The sequence below is a fragment of the Cydia strobilella genome, chromosome 8, assembly GCF_947568885.1.
Source record: "Cydia strobilella chromosome 8, ilCydStro3.1, whole genome shotgun sequence".
Taxonomy (NCBI): Eukaryota; Metazoa; Arthropoda; class Insecta; order Lepidoptera; family Tortricidae; genus Cydia; species Cydia strobilella.
The window spans coordinates 11,261,711-11,278,885 of record NC_086048.1 but is presented as its reverse complement, the minus strand read 5'-3'; the positions used below and the strand labels follow the sequence as shown (position 1 = coordinate 11,278,885).

The 17,175-nt window shown below is 36.2% G+C and overlaps 1 protein-coding gene across 1 annotated transcript; it reads left to right on the top strand.

The window, feature by feature from the left end:
- Nucleotides 1-205: 205 nt before the first annotated feature.
- On the top strand, nucleotides 206-4,116 carry LOC134743631 (protein patched homolog 1-like). The gene has a single exon (XM_063677206.1). It carries the CDS (start codon nucleotides 598-600, stop codon nucleotides 3,406-3,408), a length of 2,811 nt encoding a protein of 936 aa, XP_063533276.1. The 5' UTR covers nucleotides 206-597; the 3' UTR covers nucleotides 3,409-4,116.
- The last annotated feature ends 13,059 nt before the right edge of the window (nucleotides 4,117-17,175 follow it).

The window sequence follows — 17,175 nt, the reverse complement described above, 5'->3', positions numbered from 1 at the left end:
CAAGTGTCATAAAAGAAACATCACTTATCTGTCACATCTGTTTCGCATCCAGGCCATAATTGTTTTAAAAAAAATGTCACATCACATCTGTCAGTCTGTTGACAGTTGAACGTTGAACATAAACTTGGTATAGTCAGTGTTGATACTGTTGATTCATTACAAAGTTGTGAAATACGTTCGTTTCGTTCATGTTCATTGCATTGTTGTGTGATCAGCGAGAAGTGCGAGCGCTTCGTCAACGGATTAACTTTGTTAAAAATTTTAGTATTTAGGAAGTGAACTTTTTAAACATGAGAGCCCGATGGTCGACGAATAGACTCTCTTTATTATTCCGTTAAAGTATAGTGATAATTTATGTTATGTACGGGATGCGGCGGCGACTGTGTTAGTGACAAAAATAACATTGTATTGGCGATGTCCCTTATCAGTACAGTGGACGAAAAAAAGCAATGCCGGACTTACATTGTTTTCAAGAGATTAAATAATCACACTAACTTTTTGGCTTTATACAAAATTTTAAATTTGATATTGCCGCCTTTTTTTTTTCAACGCTTATAATAATTGAAAAATCGAATTTTTTCCTGTTACATTAAAGGCATGCCATCAAAAAAGAATATTAAGACCCCTCGACAACTATGGGAGAATGTTTCATCGAGATTTGTCCACTTTGTGGAGCAAATATTTTTCATCCTCGGAGTGCACGTTGGAAGACATCCAGTGCGGACTATCATATTAAGTTGGACCTTTGTGATATTAAGTGGAGTAGGATTGATGAAGTTCCATATAGAAAAGAACCCCATGAAATTATGGGTTCCATCTGAATCGGATTTTTACCGTGACACATATTGGTACGTCAACCAGTTTGGAACTGCCTTCCGCCTGCAGAGGGTGCTGGTGGAAGCGGATGATGTCCTGCAGCCAGATGTACTACAAGCCATATACAACATCACAGAACAAGTAAATACTCTACGAGTTAGATATGATCAAACTGATTACTCCATAAATGAACTGTGCTATAAAGTCCCTGCCATTACAAACTTTTTTAATTTCAACACCAAATCTGTGAAACAAATGAGTGACAATTCTAGCTTATCAAAAGAAAATAAAAATAGTGATAGTGAATTTACAGACCCAACATCTTGGATTGGTGAAGATTTTTACTGTGGATTTATTGAAAACTTTCCGATGACATGTTTGCAGCACAATATTGTGGACTTGTTTAAGAATGACTTAGATTTAAATAAAGGTGCAACTAAACATGACATTGTTAGTAAAATAAATAGTGTTAAGACTAACCCAGTTTCGGGTCATGATTTTGATTATACAGAGTTGCTGGGTGGTGTGAGTCGTGATGAAAGCGGAAATATTGTTGCAGCCAAGTCTGTTATACTGACTTGGTATACAGAAGTCAATATGTCTGCCGTTGATTTGAATCAAGTGGGTAATTTAGTAGGGACTGAAGACTGGGTTACTGTGCCTCTTGGTTTGTGGGAACAGAAATATGTTGATTTAATGGTCACATTATCAAATGATCTGAGCAATATTACACTGTATTATGAAGCCGGACGAAGTTTCGGTGACGTAAGTGGAGATGCGATAATTCAAGAACTTAGTAAACTGTTCATTGGTATACTTTTAATGTTTATGTACATACAGTTTGGACTTTCTAGATGTAACTGGTTAGAGGTAAGGTTGACTTTAGGCAGCGTAGGTTTACTCTGTGTAGGTATGGCATATATCTCGGCTGTTGGTTGGTGTTCCATCATTGGTATCTCATTTGGTCCTGTCCATTCATCTCTACCATTTCTTCTAATGGGTTTAGGTGTAGACGACATGTTTGTAATGCAAGCTTGTTGGGAGAATTTATCTGAAGCTGACTCGCAAAAGAGCATCCCTTATAAAGTGGGGCTGATGCTGAAACACGCGGGCGTGTCCATCGTCATCACATCCTTCACCGATATTGTGGCCCTACTGATTGGCGCCATTACAATTTTACCATCGTTGAAATCTTTTTGTATATATGCGGCGTTTGGGGTTTTTTTCATTTTTTGTTACTCTGTCACTTTCTACGTAGCTGTTTTTACCCTGGATATAAAGAGAATAGAAGCTAATAGAAATGGTATCCTATTTTGTTATCGCCACAAATCTCCAGTTTCGCTATCTAAGGATAAGACTACTATTCAAAAATTGTTTGCAAAATTTTATACAAACGTAGTTTTGACTACTCCGGGTAAAATAATAGTCATTATATTTACATTGACTGTTACAGGGTTTAGCATAGAAGCAATACTTAAACTAGAACAGAGGTTTGATCCTAAATGGTTTATTCCCGAATATTCTGACTACAAACAGTATCTGAACGCTCATGACTACTATTACCCGGAAGAAGGCCATACGGCAATGATTTTCCTCGGAGAAATGGATTATCGCCACGAACTGTCGCATTTGCATAATTTGACAAAATCTTTGGAAAAGAAGTCGTATGTTAAGGATGTTGTTTCTTGGCTCCATCCTTTTCACGGATATGTACAAAGTAACTTCCATTTAGATGTGTACAACTCAACCGCCGTTTCAGAGGAACAGTTCAACTTGTATTTATCTAAGTTCTTATTTAGTCCAATCGGTGGAAGATACCAAATGAATTTAAAGTTTACAATACCGTTTAAGTGTGGTCAATCGGCAACCACAATAAAGGCATCTCATCTATCATTTAAATTTACAAAATTCAACGGACCAGACGAATACATACCGGCAATGAATCAAGTAAAAGATTTAGTGCAGAATGCGTCCATATCTTCCGGTGACGGATATCGCAGCGTATGGTCGAAAGTCTTCGCCAACTGGGTCACAGATGAAATCATAGCTGTCGAAGTCGAGAGGAACGTAGAGTTGGCTCTGCTGTGCGTCATGGTTTGCACGGCAGTCTTGATAACAAATCTGCAGATGTGTTTTTGGATTTTCATGTGTGTTCTGTTAACCATAGTCAATGTTTTAGGTTTTATGCAAAGATGGGGAATGACTGTGGACATAGTTTGCTGTATTGGACTCGAGCTTGCGATAGGTTTGTGCGTGGACTATGCAGCGCACGTCGGACACACGTTCCTTACGATTCCTGATGGCTCCCGCTCCGATAGGGCTTTCAAAACCATTACGGCAATAGGCGGTGCGGTGCTGTTAGGTGGAGGAGCGACCTTACTTTCCTTCTCTCTTCTAAGCATGTCTCAAGCTTACACTTTCCAGACATTTGCCAAAATTTTCCTTCTCGTCATAATTTTCGGCTTATTCAACGGGTTGGTGTTTCTGCCAGTGATCCTGTCGTTAATAGGACCGGCAGGTTATAAATCAAATGTAAAAGAGCCTGAAGAGATAGAAATGAACGGAAAACAACACGCTCTAGAAACAGAATGAAGAATTGTTACATATAGCGGAAATAAACAATTTTCACAATGCATATAAATTGATTTGTTAGATTAGTACAAATCTTGTGTCAGCTCTCATGAATGGCCTTGCAGTTCTTCCGATCTTCATACGAAAACATGGCCACCACGTGCTCAGAATGTGTGAGTAGTTACGATGATAGCAATAGATTAGATTATGATTAATAAATGCATGTTCCATAACAATGAAATAACAACTAAATGATATATTTTTTTGTTTACTAGTCACGTTATTTTTTAGGACAAACTTGTTAGATTCTGTGAATTATTTGATATTTGTTTTCCGCTTATAATTTCGTCTTTGTTTGTCACTCAACTCACTCATGTCCATGCCTTAGGGTTATGAGAATGGTTATCTCTGAACGCAATTAATTTAAACGATTTGTACAGCCAGCTGCAAACATATTTCTTAGCGTCGACCCTATTTTCGCTAAAGTAGTCAGGATTCAGACCGTTTAGTAGCGTAGCGAGATATAATTTTTCCTCGCTGTTACACTAATTAATACTTAACAGTATGATGAATAATGACCAGTAAGTACAATATAGGTACGTAAGTTATCAGCGGGATGGGTGTATGCATGTAGGGCAAAGTGTAAAAGTTGTTTTTTATCTTTATGTAAATAATAAGTACCCTTAGCAGAGGTAGCGTAACTAGCGTAGCTGCTGTACCTCGCACATTTTTTACATATTTAGCATTATCTTACTGTCTGTACCTACTCGTTTTGTTAAAATTGTATGAATAACATTGTATCTCATTACATGTGGTTTTGTATTATTTATCATCACTTCATTATGATAAAATATCAGCCTCGTTCAGAATATTGATATTATTTAGTCTCCGTATTCAATAAGGTGATAAAGCAGACATAAATAAAGGCTGTCCCAGAAGTAAAGAGACAAACTTTCAAAGTCTTACTGGCTGGCTGAAAGTATAATTAAAACAAGAGAAAAGTTTTGGTGTGGGTCGTTGCATCTACGATTTCGTTATCTGTCATTTAAAGCGGGAATTTCGTTATTGCATATTAGTTTTCCAAAATTAATGATCAGAATATTAAGCACTTGCTAATCTGATTATTCAAAATTGCCTTTATTTTACAAGTCTCATGCTAAAAAGGATATAGTAAAACACTTTTTTTTCAAGGAAAAGCTCGACAAACTAACAAGTATATATATAATAAAAAGACTTGATGAAGAAACGGGTGAGATTAGTTTAAAGAAGATTCCGGTTAGAAATAGGACAATCACGGTACCTCAAAATAATCTATTTTTGATAAGACTCCTTTAACGTCCGTCAGAGTGGTAATAGCGGATAAATTAAAAGTATTAAAGTCGTCTGTAGCCAGAATGATTTATTTTTATTTTATTCTGTTTTTAGTATTTGTTGTTATAGCGGCAACCGAAATACATCATCTGTGAAAATTTCAACTGTCTAGCTATCACGGTTCATGAGATACAGCCTGGTGACAGATGAACAGACAGACAGACAGCGGAGTCTTAATAGTAATAGGGTCCCGTTTTTACCCTTTGGCTACGGAACCCTAAAAATGTGTACCTATGTGCATTTTATGAGCATATTTCATAATTTTCATACGAGAGGATAGAACGAGTAGAATGACAAAATGCATTGCCGTGGTGGTTTTTCCTTATCCTTGTGGTAGAGATACCTACTTTATACTTTTAAGTTACTTAAGCCTTAGACATAATCCGAGAAAAAAAAGTTGTTCTGTTCGTTCAAAAGGTTAATAATATGCTGACAATAACATGAAAGCCCACCTGTTAGAAACAAGAATAACAATTAGTTGCGAGTGCGTCAGTGAAGATATTTACTAACAAGACTACTTAAGACATCTTATTTTTCATCAAAATATAGGTTGGCAAAATGCAATCATATTTCCTTAGCTATAATTATTTTACTAAAATAGGAATAAAAACACTAAATTGCCTATTGTTGCACCTATACTGTTAATACATTGTATCTTGCTTTGCTTAAAATATGCACGTGTCCTAACTGATTATACATATATAGATATGATTGATCAATCATATCTAAACACGCTTATCAAATTATTGCTAAACTTATATATGTAGATTGGTATCTACAACTAGCTACAAACCTAGTGGAAATCTAAAAAAAAAATCGTGTCTCGAATCGAAGCTTAAGTAGATGTTGCTGTACGGACCACCTGTATAATACAAACAGCTACACTCTTTTAACTATCCATCGGTGGGCATTATGCCGTTTGTAACAAGGTCCACCGATGGGCATGCAGTTAACAGTGTGGGCGATGGTAGGTACGTACTGCATTATTTATATGCGTTAAAAAGTTCTGTTAAAAGGTGACATTTGGCAATTTAGTTATCAGTTAACACAAACAACAAGGTGTAAGAAAAATAGCGGGGATCCGTTTAAGGGCATATATAACCTATTCGGTATCGTGTTCGCAGGGCTATGATGGTAATGATATGGATGTATAAATGATGAGAAAGCTAACATTTTATCCAGTTTTTATTGATTTAACGTCTTTTCCACTTTTGACAGCGATAGTCGTTAAACGATTTACTGCATAACATGGTCGTTGTATAAATATATGTAATTTTGTCTACATTTCTAACTGAAACTAGGTAATAAATGGATAAGTAAAATTATATAAAGGATATAAATGACACTTGTCTAGATTTATACCGTTTTATAGCATTCATGTCGTTTTGTCCACCTTGACAGCGATAGACGGTAAATGGCAACGTTTGTTGGATAATTTAATTAGACATATAATCGACTTTTGACGGCTAGTCATTGATTATTTTATCGTAGTCCTCATTAGGCGGCGATAAGGTTAATGCTAATGGTATGGTTAAGGCTGCAACGTTGAGAAATACTTAATTCTTCAGTTTGTTATCAGAAACTACATGTTTTTCTATGGAATGTACATAACGAGAGTTACTAGTTTAGCTATGTATCTGCAATTATCGGTGTACTTCCGTTTGGGCCAAATACTTTTCGCCAAATTTCACTTCCCAATTATTCTTTATGTTTATCTACAATTTATTTGATTTTGTGACCTCAGGGTATTTAAGGTTAATAACGTCAACTATTCTTAAATTTTTGTATGAAATTACAAGCAAATATCAGCCGGGTCTAACTTAGTCTGAAAATTTAGCTTATTTCAAAGACTATGAACTAAGTAAGTTCTATAGAAATAAAGTAGAATTTAAGTACTTAAACTGGTTTAGAATTGATTTTTCAAAGCTCAAACCATCGTTATTTTTTTAATTGTTAATGTTATATATAGATAAGTGTTAGAATATAATTTAATCATCCATTCTTTAAAATACACCTTAAGCCATCGAGTTAAATTTTTTTATAAACCACAAAACATGTCAGCCACTTATATACGTTATCCTCGCGACTTTATACCGAATTAAATCACATCAGATAATCATCATTTTACGCATTTAATGATTAATGATATAGTGACAAAAGCATCATAAGTCATACAGATCCCTTTATTTTACCGATTTTTTTTGACCAAATTTAATTTCCAAACCAAACTTTACCAACTGCACGTTTGTCAACTCAATCTTTCCCATATAATTATTTCGCAACCATTTCATTTCCCAACCCCATAGTTGGAAAATGAAAATGACGTACTAGGTTGGGTTAGGTTAGGTTGGATTATGTAAAGTTGGGAAATGATTAGTTGGGTTTTAAATTTTTGGGAAAGATAGTTTGGGATATGAAAATTTGGCAAAAAAATTTCGGTAATGCATCAGTACTTAACCCTAAGTCATAACCCTGCTGATTAGGAAAAACTAATAAGAAGAAAAAAAATTTTTTCGTCTCCTTTTTTTCAATCAGTATACCGAATATGCCCTTAAACGGATCCCCACAATTTTTGTTACACCTTGTAATATGATGGCGTATTTGCCATCCAGTTCAGCTGACAAACTCGGGGGCACGGCTTTTTCTTAGACATTATAACTCTTCCGCGATAAATAACTCTTTGCCTCTAACAAACAAAAAACATATGTTAGGCTACTAACGGGGTCCCTTTGCTTACATAATTATTGAAAGTCATAATGTAATGATTGCCATAATTATTATCATTAGTCATATCATAATTCTGAAACCGTTAACTTTTCAGGATTTTCCGCGGGTTATCCTATAGATAGGTTAGGATAGGTTTGTTTTATGGCAATCCTGAAAAGTTACGCGTTCCTGAGAGAAACCAAATTATGACTAATGATAATATGGCAATCATAACATTATGACTTTCAATAATTATGTCAAACAATAGAGACCCGCTACTAAGGTTTTAGGGTTCCGTAGCCAAATGAAAAAAACGGAACCCTTATAGATTCGCCATGTCTGTCTGTCCGTTCGTCCGTATGTCACAGCCGCTTTTCTCTGAAACTATAAGAACTATACTGTTGAAATTTGGTAAGTAGATGTATTCTGTGAACCGCATTAAGATTTTCACACAAAAATAGAAAAAAAAAACTATAAATTTTGGGGGTTCCCCATACTTGGAACTCAAACCCCACACGGTATCTATGGATAGGTCTTCAAAAATTTTAGGTATCTAATATTTTCTAAACTGAATAGTTTGCGCGAGAGACACTTCCAAAGTGGTAAAATGTGTGTCCACCCCCCTGTAACTTCTAAAATAAGAGAATGATAAAACTGAAAAAAATATATGATGTACATTACCATGCAAACTTCCACCGATAATTGATTTGAACGAGATCTAGTAAGTGGTTTTTTTAATACGTCATAAATCGTAAACCGCAATTTACCTTTCACTCACGTTTCACATAAAAAATACATTGTTCAAATTATGTAATGTACGGAACCCTCGGTGCGCGAGTCCGACTCGCACTTGGCCGGTTTTTTAGAACTGCCGATGATATGTCACGTGCCAGTGAATTGATCCCAAGTCTCTTTCTCATTCTTAGGAATAATAATTTTGAAATCTGCAAACAATATCTGTATGTCCAAGTGTAGTGTAGTTGTCCCAGATATGCATATGCCAGATGTGACCACGAAACTATCTGTGGAAAATACCAGGACATACCGTACACTATTAAAACACATTATCGCAAAAGAAGACACACTTGATTCATTTATCAAGTACACAAAATATATAATTGACACCCTAAAACCATTTATTAAGACAATAAAATCGCTCACTTTTAAAAAAAACATAATTGTTCGTTGTTGTTTGTTATTGTCTGTGGATTAACCCATTTCGCGCTACAATGACCGCACGCCATCTAGCGATTTATCATTGAGTCACATATCATTACCCACCCATTAGATGGAGCATTTTCGACTCGCGGTCACCACGACGCACTGGCGCTCCCAAAATGATTTATAGTATCCGACCATGGTATAATATCGCGTTCAGTGTGGATCTAATGCAATCAGTGATTACAGAGTACCATAAGAGCTACCGATTTGAGCGAAAATGGATGGTTTCGAACACATAATAATCGTTTTTGTATTCTTAGTAAACGACATCCTTATAATGGTCAGAAGACACCAATTTTCTATTTATTTACCATACTGAACGCGACACCTTGCATGTATAAGTATATAACAATAATGATAGGTATAGGATGCAACTGAGTGGCGTGGTCCACGGCGTGGCACTATTCAATTCATATATCTAGAAGACAGGCATGTGACTGTTGTGACCCTGTGGTCACAACAGTCACATACAAGTCGACGCAATGCGAAATCTACTGGAGTAAGACTAATAAAGTAAACTCAGTTCGAAGGTGACTCCACAGTGGAGGTGGAGTCCACACTTATCACGCGTACCTAATGGTTGACATAACTCGAACAAGGCAGGATGGATGCAATGTTTCTGATTAGTTGCTAATTGTAAATTGGTCTTCCTGTCTTTGTCCAATCAAGTCGCCTGTTTGAAGTGCCGTGTAGGCTGAAATCTCAGAAATACGTGGTTTTAACTAGCAGTCGATTCGATATATGTATATACATATAGTGACCCTGCCTACCGTATACATCTATGCTGCCTACGAAGGCGGAGGTCCCGGTCCCGGGTTCGAATCCGGGCATTTAATTGCAAGAACATCACGAATATGGGTTATGGATTACGATAAAATAATCTTCGTTCGGTGTGACTTTTATTTGATTTTTTAAGTTGTAAGACAAAATAGTTTTACAAATGGAAATAAACACTCATACATAACCAAAACGAACAATTAGTATTGATACTTAATTACTTATTGAACTTGTGGACCTATAGATTGGGAAGTCTTACGGTATCTACTTATTAACTTTTTTAATTTAGAGCTAGCTTAGCTTTCTACAAGCGAAGTTGCCATAATTTACTTTCATGCTTTAAGTAGTTACCACTCGCTCCCAACTCATACTCCATTTAAATAACTTGTTTCATACCTCCATCTTATATCTAATTAACGGTTCATCGTAAAGATTTACCGTTGCCGATAAGAATTCTGGCAACTGGAGCACGACGCCCCAACGTAAATTAAGCTGCCGAACACCACACAAAGTAAGTATAAGGCGAAGAGCTAGCCCGGAATTTTAATTCTCGCTAGGTAAATATCTGACATTGACTCGACTCATTCTGACAAATCATAAAAAGAAATACCTAATTTAATTAAGTTATTATATTTTAAAAACGGTTATGATTAAGAAAAACGGAAAAGTGCGAGTTAGACTAATTTAATTCGTACAAATTTAACTTATTTTTTATTATTTATAAATCTATAGTTTTCAGATTTTTCCCTGTACTCGGAGTATAATAAGACGATATTACTTGGTAACTTGCCAAATTTCATAGTTCTAGGTCAACGGGAAGTACCCTATACATTTTGATTCCCTTGAGTGTCGAAATATACGTTTTTTGCGACAAAAACGGCCGTATCTGTTTTTATATTAACTTAGAAAATTTATTTTTTCACAGCTTCAAGGAACCTGAGTACATATATGGTTTTAATTCAACTCGATACCTTCACGCGTTCCCGATATAAAGGGTCTTGACGGACGGACGGGCAATAAAGTGATCAAGGGTTCCGTTTTTTCCTGTTGAGGTACGGAACCCTAAAAAGTACCTACATAACATTCTATCGACATCGAAGTTTCACTTGTCTACAACTATTATAAACATCAAACCAAATATTAGCAAATTGGGATATATATAGGTGTACCATAGTCTAGTTAAGATAGATAGAAAATAAGATGAATTTATCACAATAATATATATGAAAACGAATAAAACGATATAAAAATACAAGACCTCAGTTTCAAAATTCCAATTATTTTTAAATATCAAAAATGAATAACACTGGTAACATTCGATTCACAATATTTCACCAAAAGGGCCCTAAATAATAATAATATGGTTTTTCCATAAGTACTTCAAAAAGGCGGTCTATGCTTCTAGTCAAGTGTGACGTCACATCTGTCCGAGTGACGTTTATTGTTTACTATATGGCGTGTCGTGCGTTTAGTACGAATTGTCAGACCTTTCATTTCTGACTTTTGTATTGCTTTGATACAAAAGGTCTGATTTCTATAGGCATTTGGTCCTCAAAACCTGGATCTACTGATACGTACACCTCTCGCGTCGCGTCCAATGATGGTCCGTATGACAGTTTCCAAAAAAGTTTCCAGTTGATGTAAAAATCGTGAAAGTTTAAATCGGAGTTTTCTTTGTTTCGAGCCCAACCGATTTTTTTAAATTAATTGAAGAAGTGTTTTTACCGTATTTCTACTAGTTCATTACCTACTTAGGCTACTTAAATTATAAATTTCTAAATAAATTAATGTGCTAAACTTCCAAAAAATATTCTACTAACTTTTTACGTCAAAACCACCATATGAAAATGAATTGTCATGCATAGGGACCATCATTAGAGATGCCTGAGGTATAGCTTATTGTAGACGTTTTTTCCGGGCTAGCTCTTGGATCACATTCTGCCCGCGCCCGCAGCGAGCGCTAATGACGGGTTTGGTTGGGCTAGCTGCTTGGTGCATGACACTTGTTGCGTAATGGCTCAGCCAATGGCGCCTGGCTTATAAAGTACATACGAATTAAATATACACTAAAAACATGGAAATTATAGGTAACCACATCTAAACTAAACTTTTTAAATTCAGAACAGGATGCTTTATCTCTTTGTTACATGCCGTAAATTATTCAGAAGTGTTCAATCAATCTTTAGGTAATATGGCTTCATCGATACTGTCGATGATTTCGCCAACGGGCTCTAGCCAGACACGGTTAGAGGTAGAAATACCAAATGCTCTTAGAGCACGACGTTGTTCGGTAGTTGTATTATGAGCTCTTATAAAACCGATAGCTGGATTTTACAAGAAGCACGTGGACTACCGGCCGTTGACTCCAAAATGATGGTTAAACACGCTTTGAGATTAATTATCCATTCACTGCACACTACCACATTAGTTTACTGTATAATAAAGCTATCGATATTAGTATTACACTAGAGCGGTACTGTTATAGTAAATTTTGTAACCCCAGTAAATTCACTGCCATCTGTCGACACACTTTAAAACTAAAAATGAAGATTTATAAAAATACGATAAAATGTATTTAAATATGGATAAATGATTTTTTTTATTTGCATTAATTATTTTTATGATTTTGACCCATGTTCTTTCACTGATATGCGTTAAAATTGTTAAATAAAAAACGAAACCGTCAACGCCATCTATACGACAGTAGGCCAGAGCTAGTAGCGCCCTCTGAACGAGAATCAAATTTTCTTGATTTTCGAGTCACGGTTTTTCCTTAGACTGTATCCATCTATTACGGAGTTATATCTATCTTTGGTATTACACTTTAAACAATATTAATGAGCAAAAAACAAAGGAATTAATCACGAGGCTGCTATCAAGATGGCGTTAGAATTAGAACCGGCAATCCTTCAAAAGTGTTATAGTTAGACCAAGAAAAGTCTGCAGAGATTTTGACAGCACATCAGCACATCACGCAGTGCCAGTGTTATTTATACGTCATAATTTGAAGAAATTTGACGTTTAAAATAACACCTGCACTGCGTGTACTGTCAAAATCTCTGCAGACTTTTCTTGGTTTAACTATATTTATTATCTTCACAACAATCGTTAATATTGAAATACTTGTCGTATTGTTCGGCCTATTGAGGTTGGGTGAGCGTTAATTCCAGGTACCTACCTAACCTACCTTAGAAGTAAAACAATGGACGTTTCGTAAATGTAACTGTAAAAAAAATTCCGGGCCAACTCTTCGATCCAATGCTGCCCGCGCCCGCAGCGCTATACCTAATAATTATAATAAACATTATAATGACGGGGTTGGGCCAGCTGTTTGCTGCATGACCATGACACTTGTTGCGTAATGGCAACCACTGGCGCCTGGCTTATCGGTTGCCACAGACCGGCGATATAATGAGCATAAATAAGTTTCGAAAAATCTTTCACGGTATAACTATGGGGAACAAATTTCGAGAGTTTGTAACTGGCCGTATGTCTATAGCCTAATTTTAATCTTAATTTTCATTACAAAACATAGAAAATAGGAAGAAATGTCGTGTAATATTAAAATCCTCTTCAGTCACGTACTTAATTCCATGTTTTACTACTTATCACTAGTGCTCTCGTTAAATTAATTCTTATTTTAACATAGAAATAATTAAAACAAACAAGGAATAAAAAAAAGAAACAACAAAAAAAACAAACAAAAAGAGTTCGCGCGTTGGGAATTAAATAGAACTCGGGACTTCCTGAGGCGGGGCGCGGGTAGGCCGGGTTTCGGGGCCGCTGGGCCACGAGCCCGTTGTAGGTTGCTGCGAATATTGTGTCCATATTCCTCAATTCAGGTATCATGGTACTTTTTGATAACATTATGTCGCCGTTATGTCGCCAGATGCCGCTAGTAATTTGGGTATAAATAGCCGGAGCGGGCAAGGGGGGATTCATTCATTCTTCAATCATCGGACTTGCGTAAGCATAAATTTTAGGTCTGTGATCGGACTAGTCGTGACTGGCTTTTGGATGTAATTTTCGTACTGGTAAGCGAAGTCTCTCTGCTACTTTTTCTATGTGTTTGTTTTTACTTAGAATTGTCTTGGTAAAATTAAACTTAGAATTTGTGTCTGTGTTTGGTTTTACGGGGACAATATCGTCGTAACGCTAAACTTGGACTATGGTGGAGATTCTTTGCTGCCATGTTGTGTGTAGTTTATCGTGAAGTGAGGTTTTCTACACTGTGTTGCTCTGAGTGCCGTCATGTTATGCAGGGATGATTTCATTGCATAGCAGGAACTTTGAGTTGTGTCTTTGTTTGATTTTACGGGAAGCAATTTCGTAACGTTAAACTTAGATAATGGTGCCTAAGGGAATTTCACTTCTTTGTTTAGTTTGTTTGTTTTGTGAGAAGTTTATTTTAGTAAAATTAATCTTAGTTATTTTAGTGTTTTTCTATGGGGTCTTTACTATTTGTGAAGCCAGACCATTGCTTGGACTGACAGTTTGTCCAGCTAAGCATTCACATCGCCTAACGGTGTCAAAGGGAGTGGATGGTTAGGATAGGAGTCTTTAGTACCAGGCTTGAGAGGGCTTGGCATCTCTTCTTTACCAACATAAGAGATGAACTATCTCCCTGGTCTCAAAGTCCAGCTGTTAGATGGAAGTGAGGGCATCACGTGCGTCCCATTCGGAGTAATCTGACCTCACTGAAGTCGGCAGTAATTGAGGCCAGGTCCCCTATTAAATATATTTATATATTTCGGTGCTCTGGCTCATACTCGTGCTGATTGCAGGGAAGGATTCTGTCGTGATTGATATCATACACTTAACACTAACAACTAAGACTTAGTTGCGGCAGGACTTCTCATGTGATTGGTGCGGGTGTGTGCTAAGAGTGCCACTGATATCTGTGTCTGACTGTTTTGCTTTTTATGCTAATTGATGTCAGTTTTGAATACCATGATTCTCTTTGCAGCCTAGTAAATTAGGCCGTTTTGCGAATATTTGAAGTGCTGTAGCGCCTTAAAAACAAAAATATAAAAAAAGCAACACAGTCCGACACAGATATTAATAATAATAATCTGTGTTGAAATTGTTGTCACAAGGGGGCAAAATGACATATTTACGGCGAGGGCGTACATTGAATCCTGAACGAAGAGAAGGATTCTATAATTGAATCCTAAGCGTAGCGAGGGATTCTAAAATAGAATCCTAAAGCATAGTGAGGGATTCAAGTGTTAACGCCCAAGGTGGAAATAATTTTGCTACCATGTGACACATACTGTTTTTCACATCACCTATGAGGAAATTGTTGTTTAAAATTATTATTTAACCTAAAAAAAATATACAAAAAAGAAAAAAAAAAACATGTCCTAGAACTTCTGTTCGACTTCGATCCCTCCTAGCGGCGAAGAAATAGTAGATTGTGTCACAAGGGAGCAAAATGACATATTTACGGCGAGGGCGTACAATTGAATCCTAAATGAAGCGAAGGATTTTATAATAGAATCCCGAGAGTAGCGAGGGATTCTAAAGTAGAATCCTGAGTGTAGTGAGGGATTCAAGTAATTAAACCCAAGATGGAAATAATTTTGCTACCATGTGACACATATTGCTTTTCACATCACCTATGAGGTAATTATAATGTTTAAAAATATTATTTAAGCTAAAAAATAATGCGCAAAAAAATGTGAAAAAAGTGTCCTAGAACAGAAAAGTGTTACTTTGATCCCTCCTAGCAGGGAAGAAAAAGCCCTTTTTCGAATTGGTGATGTGAAAAAGCCCTTTTTCGAATAAGTGATGTTAAAAATCCTTGCTCTAGCTTCAAAAACCACGGAGGAAACAGTCGAGTACGTTTGTATGGAGAAATTTAATGACCACTCATGTTGCGTCTTAATGGTGTATCTTGTATAGATCAATAATAATTGAATAAAATTCTTGCGTAGTACCAGTCAGCATCAAAAGTAACGGATCCCACAACCACACGTAAAACGACTCGCTAAGTAACGGATCCCACAACCACACGTAAAGCGACTCGCTAAGTAACTGATCCCACAACCACACGTAAAGCGACTCGCTAAGCTCAGGAGGTCACTCAGTGTCATTAGGGGCCAAGATCTACCTACAACTCGGTCCCGACTGATAAAGATAAAGTCAGCGGAAAGTGACAATGAGTTTACAAGGAAACTCAAATTGCTGCGAATCGCACAGGCATACTACAGCGTAGACGAGTTTCTTCGTGGAGCTCATTAACTAAAACGTTTTCTGAGTTCATGTAATATTAGGTTGTTGTATTAGGATTTATTGTGTTAATTTAATTATACGTTTAAGACTTTGTTGTAAATGTATAAGAAATGTAAATAATAAAAATAATGTTGTATGTAATGTTTGTTGTAATGTAAATGTATTAGAATATGTAAATAATATCAGTATTGTAATCTCACTATGTACATAAATATGATAGTAATGTAATCTTGACCTGTAAAATAATGATTTTACCAATAAATAAATCAATCAATCAATTAGACTACGCATCAAAAGTATAGTATTCTCTAGATTACTCTAGAAAACACGAACTGTAGGGATATATCTTTATTTTGAAGAGTATTCAAGGGTGGCAGATACCTAGATACTTCTGGGGCGTTGTTACATCCGCTAATGATGCTGGCTGTACCTACTACCTATTATCTATTCTTTGTGACCCAACTATACCTTGAGATGTCAAACCGTTTAGAATCACTAGCTACTGCAACTAGTTTGCATCAGGGATGTTTACAAAGTTTATATACGTAGTTATAAGTTTGTAAAAGCCACTAGATATAGTTAAGTAACTGTAATTTAATTTAATTATCTGTATTTGCTACACCCTATTCAGGGTCCATGTGATACCATAAGAAATATGTAAATACTACCCAAAAATGTACCATGGAAGCAAGAAATAAATGAATACTGAATACTGTTACGGAGCTCCAGTTCCGGTTCCGTTAAGTCGGAACTTCCGATTGATATTACACATCCGCTTCGGTTCCGGTTCTGTTATTTTTGAATAGGAAGTTACATCGGATGTCAAAGATTAGTGCGGCAGCGGGATGAGCGGCGTACATTAAAAACAAACAGGTTTATACCTATCATTCGCTCATCTGCCCGCTTGCTATTGCCACGTGCTGAACAGGCTGATTAATATTTGGAATTTTTGAACATCTTTGGGAAAAAAATAAAATTATTTTATTAAATATTTTGATTTGTGTTTTTTAAAGAGGTAACACTATATAAAAATTATAAACTGTAATAGATGTTATATATTTAAGAAAAAGTGACGAAGCTCTTCGTCTCGTCCACCTCACAGTTCTCACACTCAGGCTCCGATTCCGATTCCGGTTCCGTTTTCGGTTCCGATTCCGTTTCTGGTTCCGATAAACTAAATTAAAAACATCTGATTCCGTTTCGGTTTCGATAAAACCACAGCCGTTACATCCCTGGTTTGCATGTGCATAATCGGTCTAAGTGGAGCAATACAATCTTAATTACTTACGTTATTGCTAAGCGCCCTACTACAAGGTTCGTTTGCAACATGTCAAAGGTCAGTAAATAACACTCTTTATTTAATGAAATATAATTTAATGTGCTAATTGAGAGAAAAAATACATATTTTTTAGAAGTTTGACGTTTGACCTATCAAAATCGCTGCGGAGTTAGTTGGTCTACTCTACTTCGTGAAGCGCC

What these genes read in the sequence shown, in the direction of transcription:
- LOC134743631 (XM_063677206.1), top strand. Translation starts at nt 598, where the DNA reads ATGCCATCAAAAAAGAATATTAAGACCCCTCGACAACTATGGGAGAAT.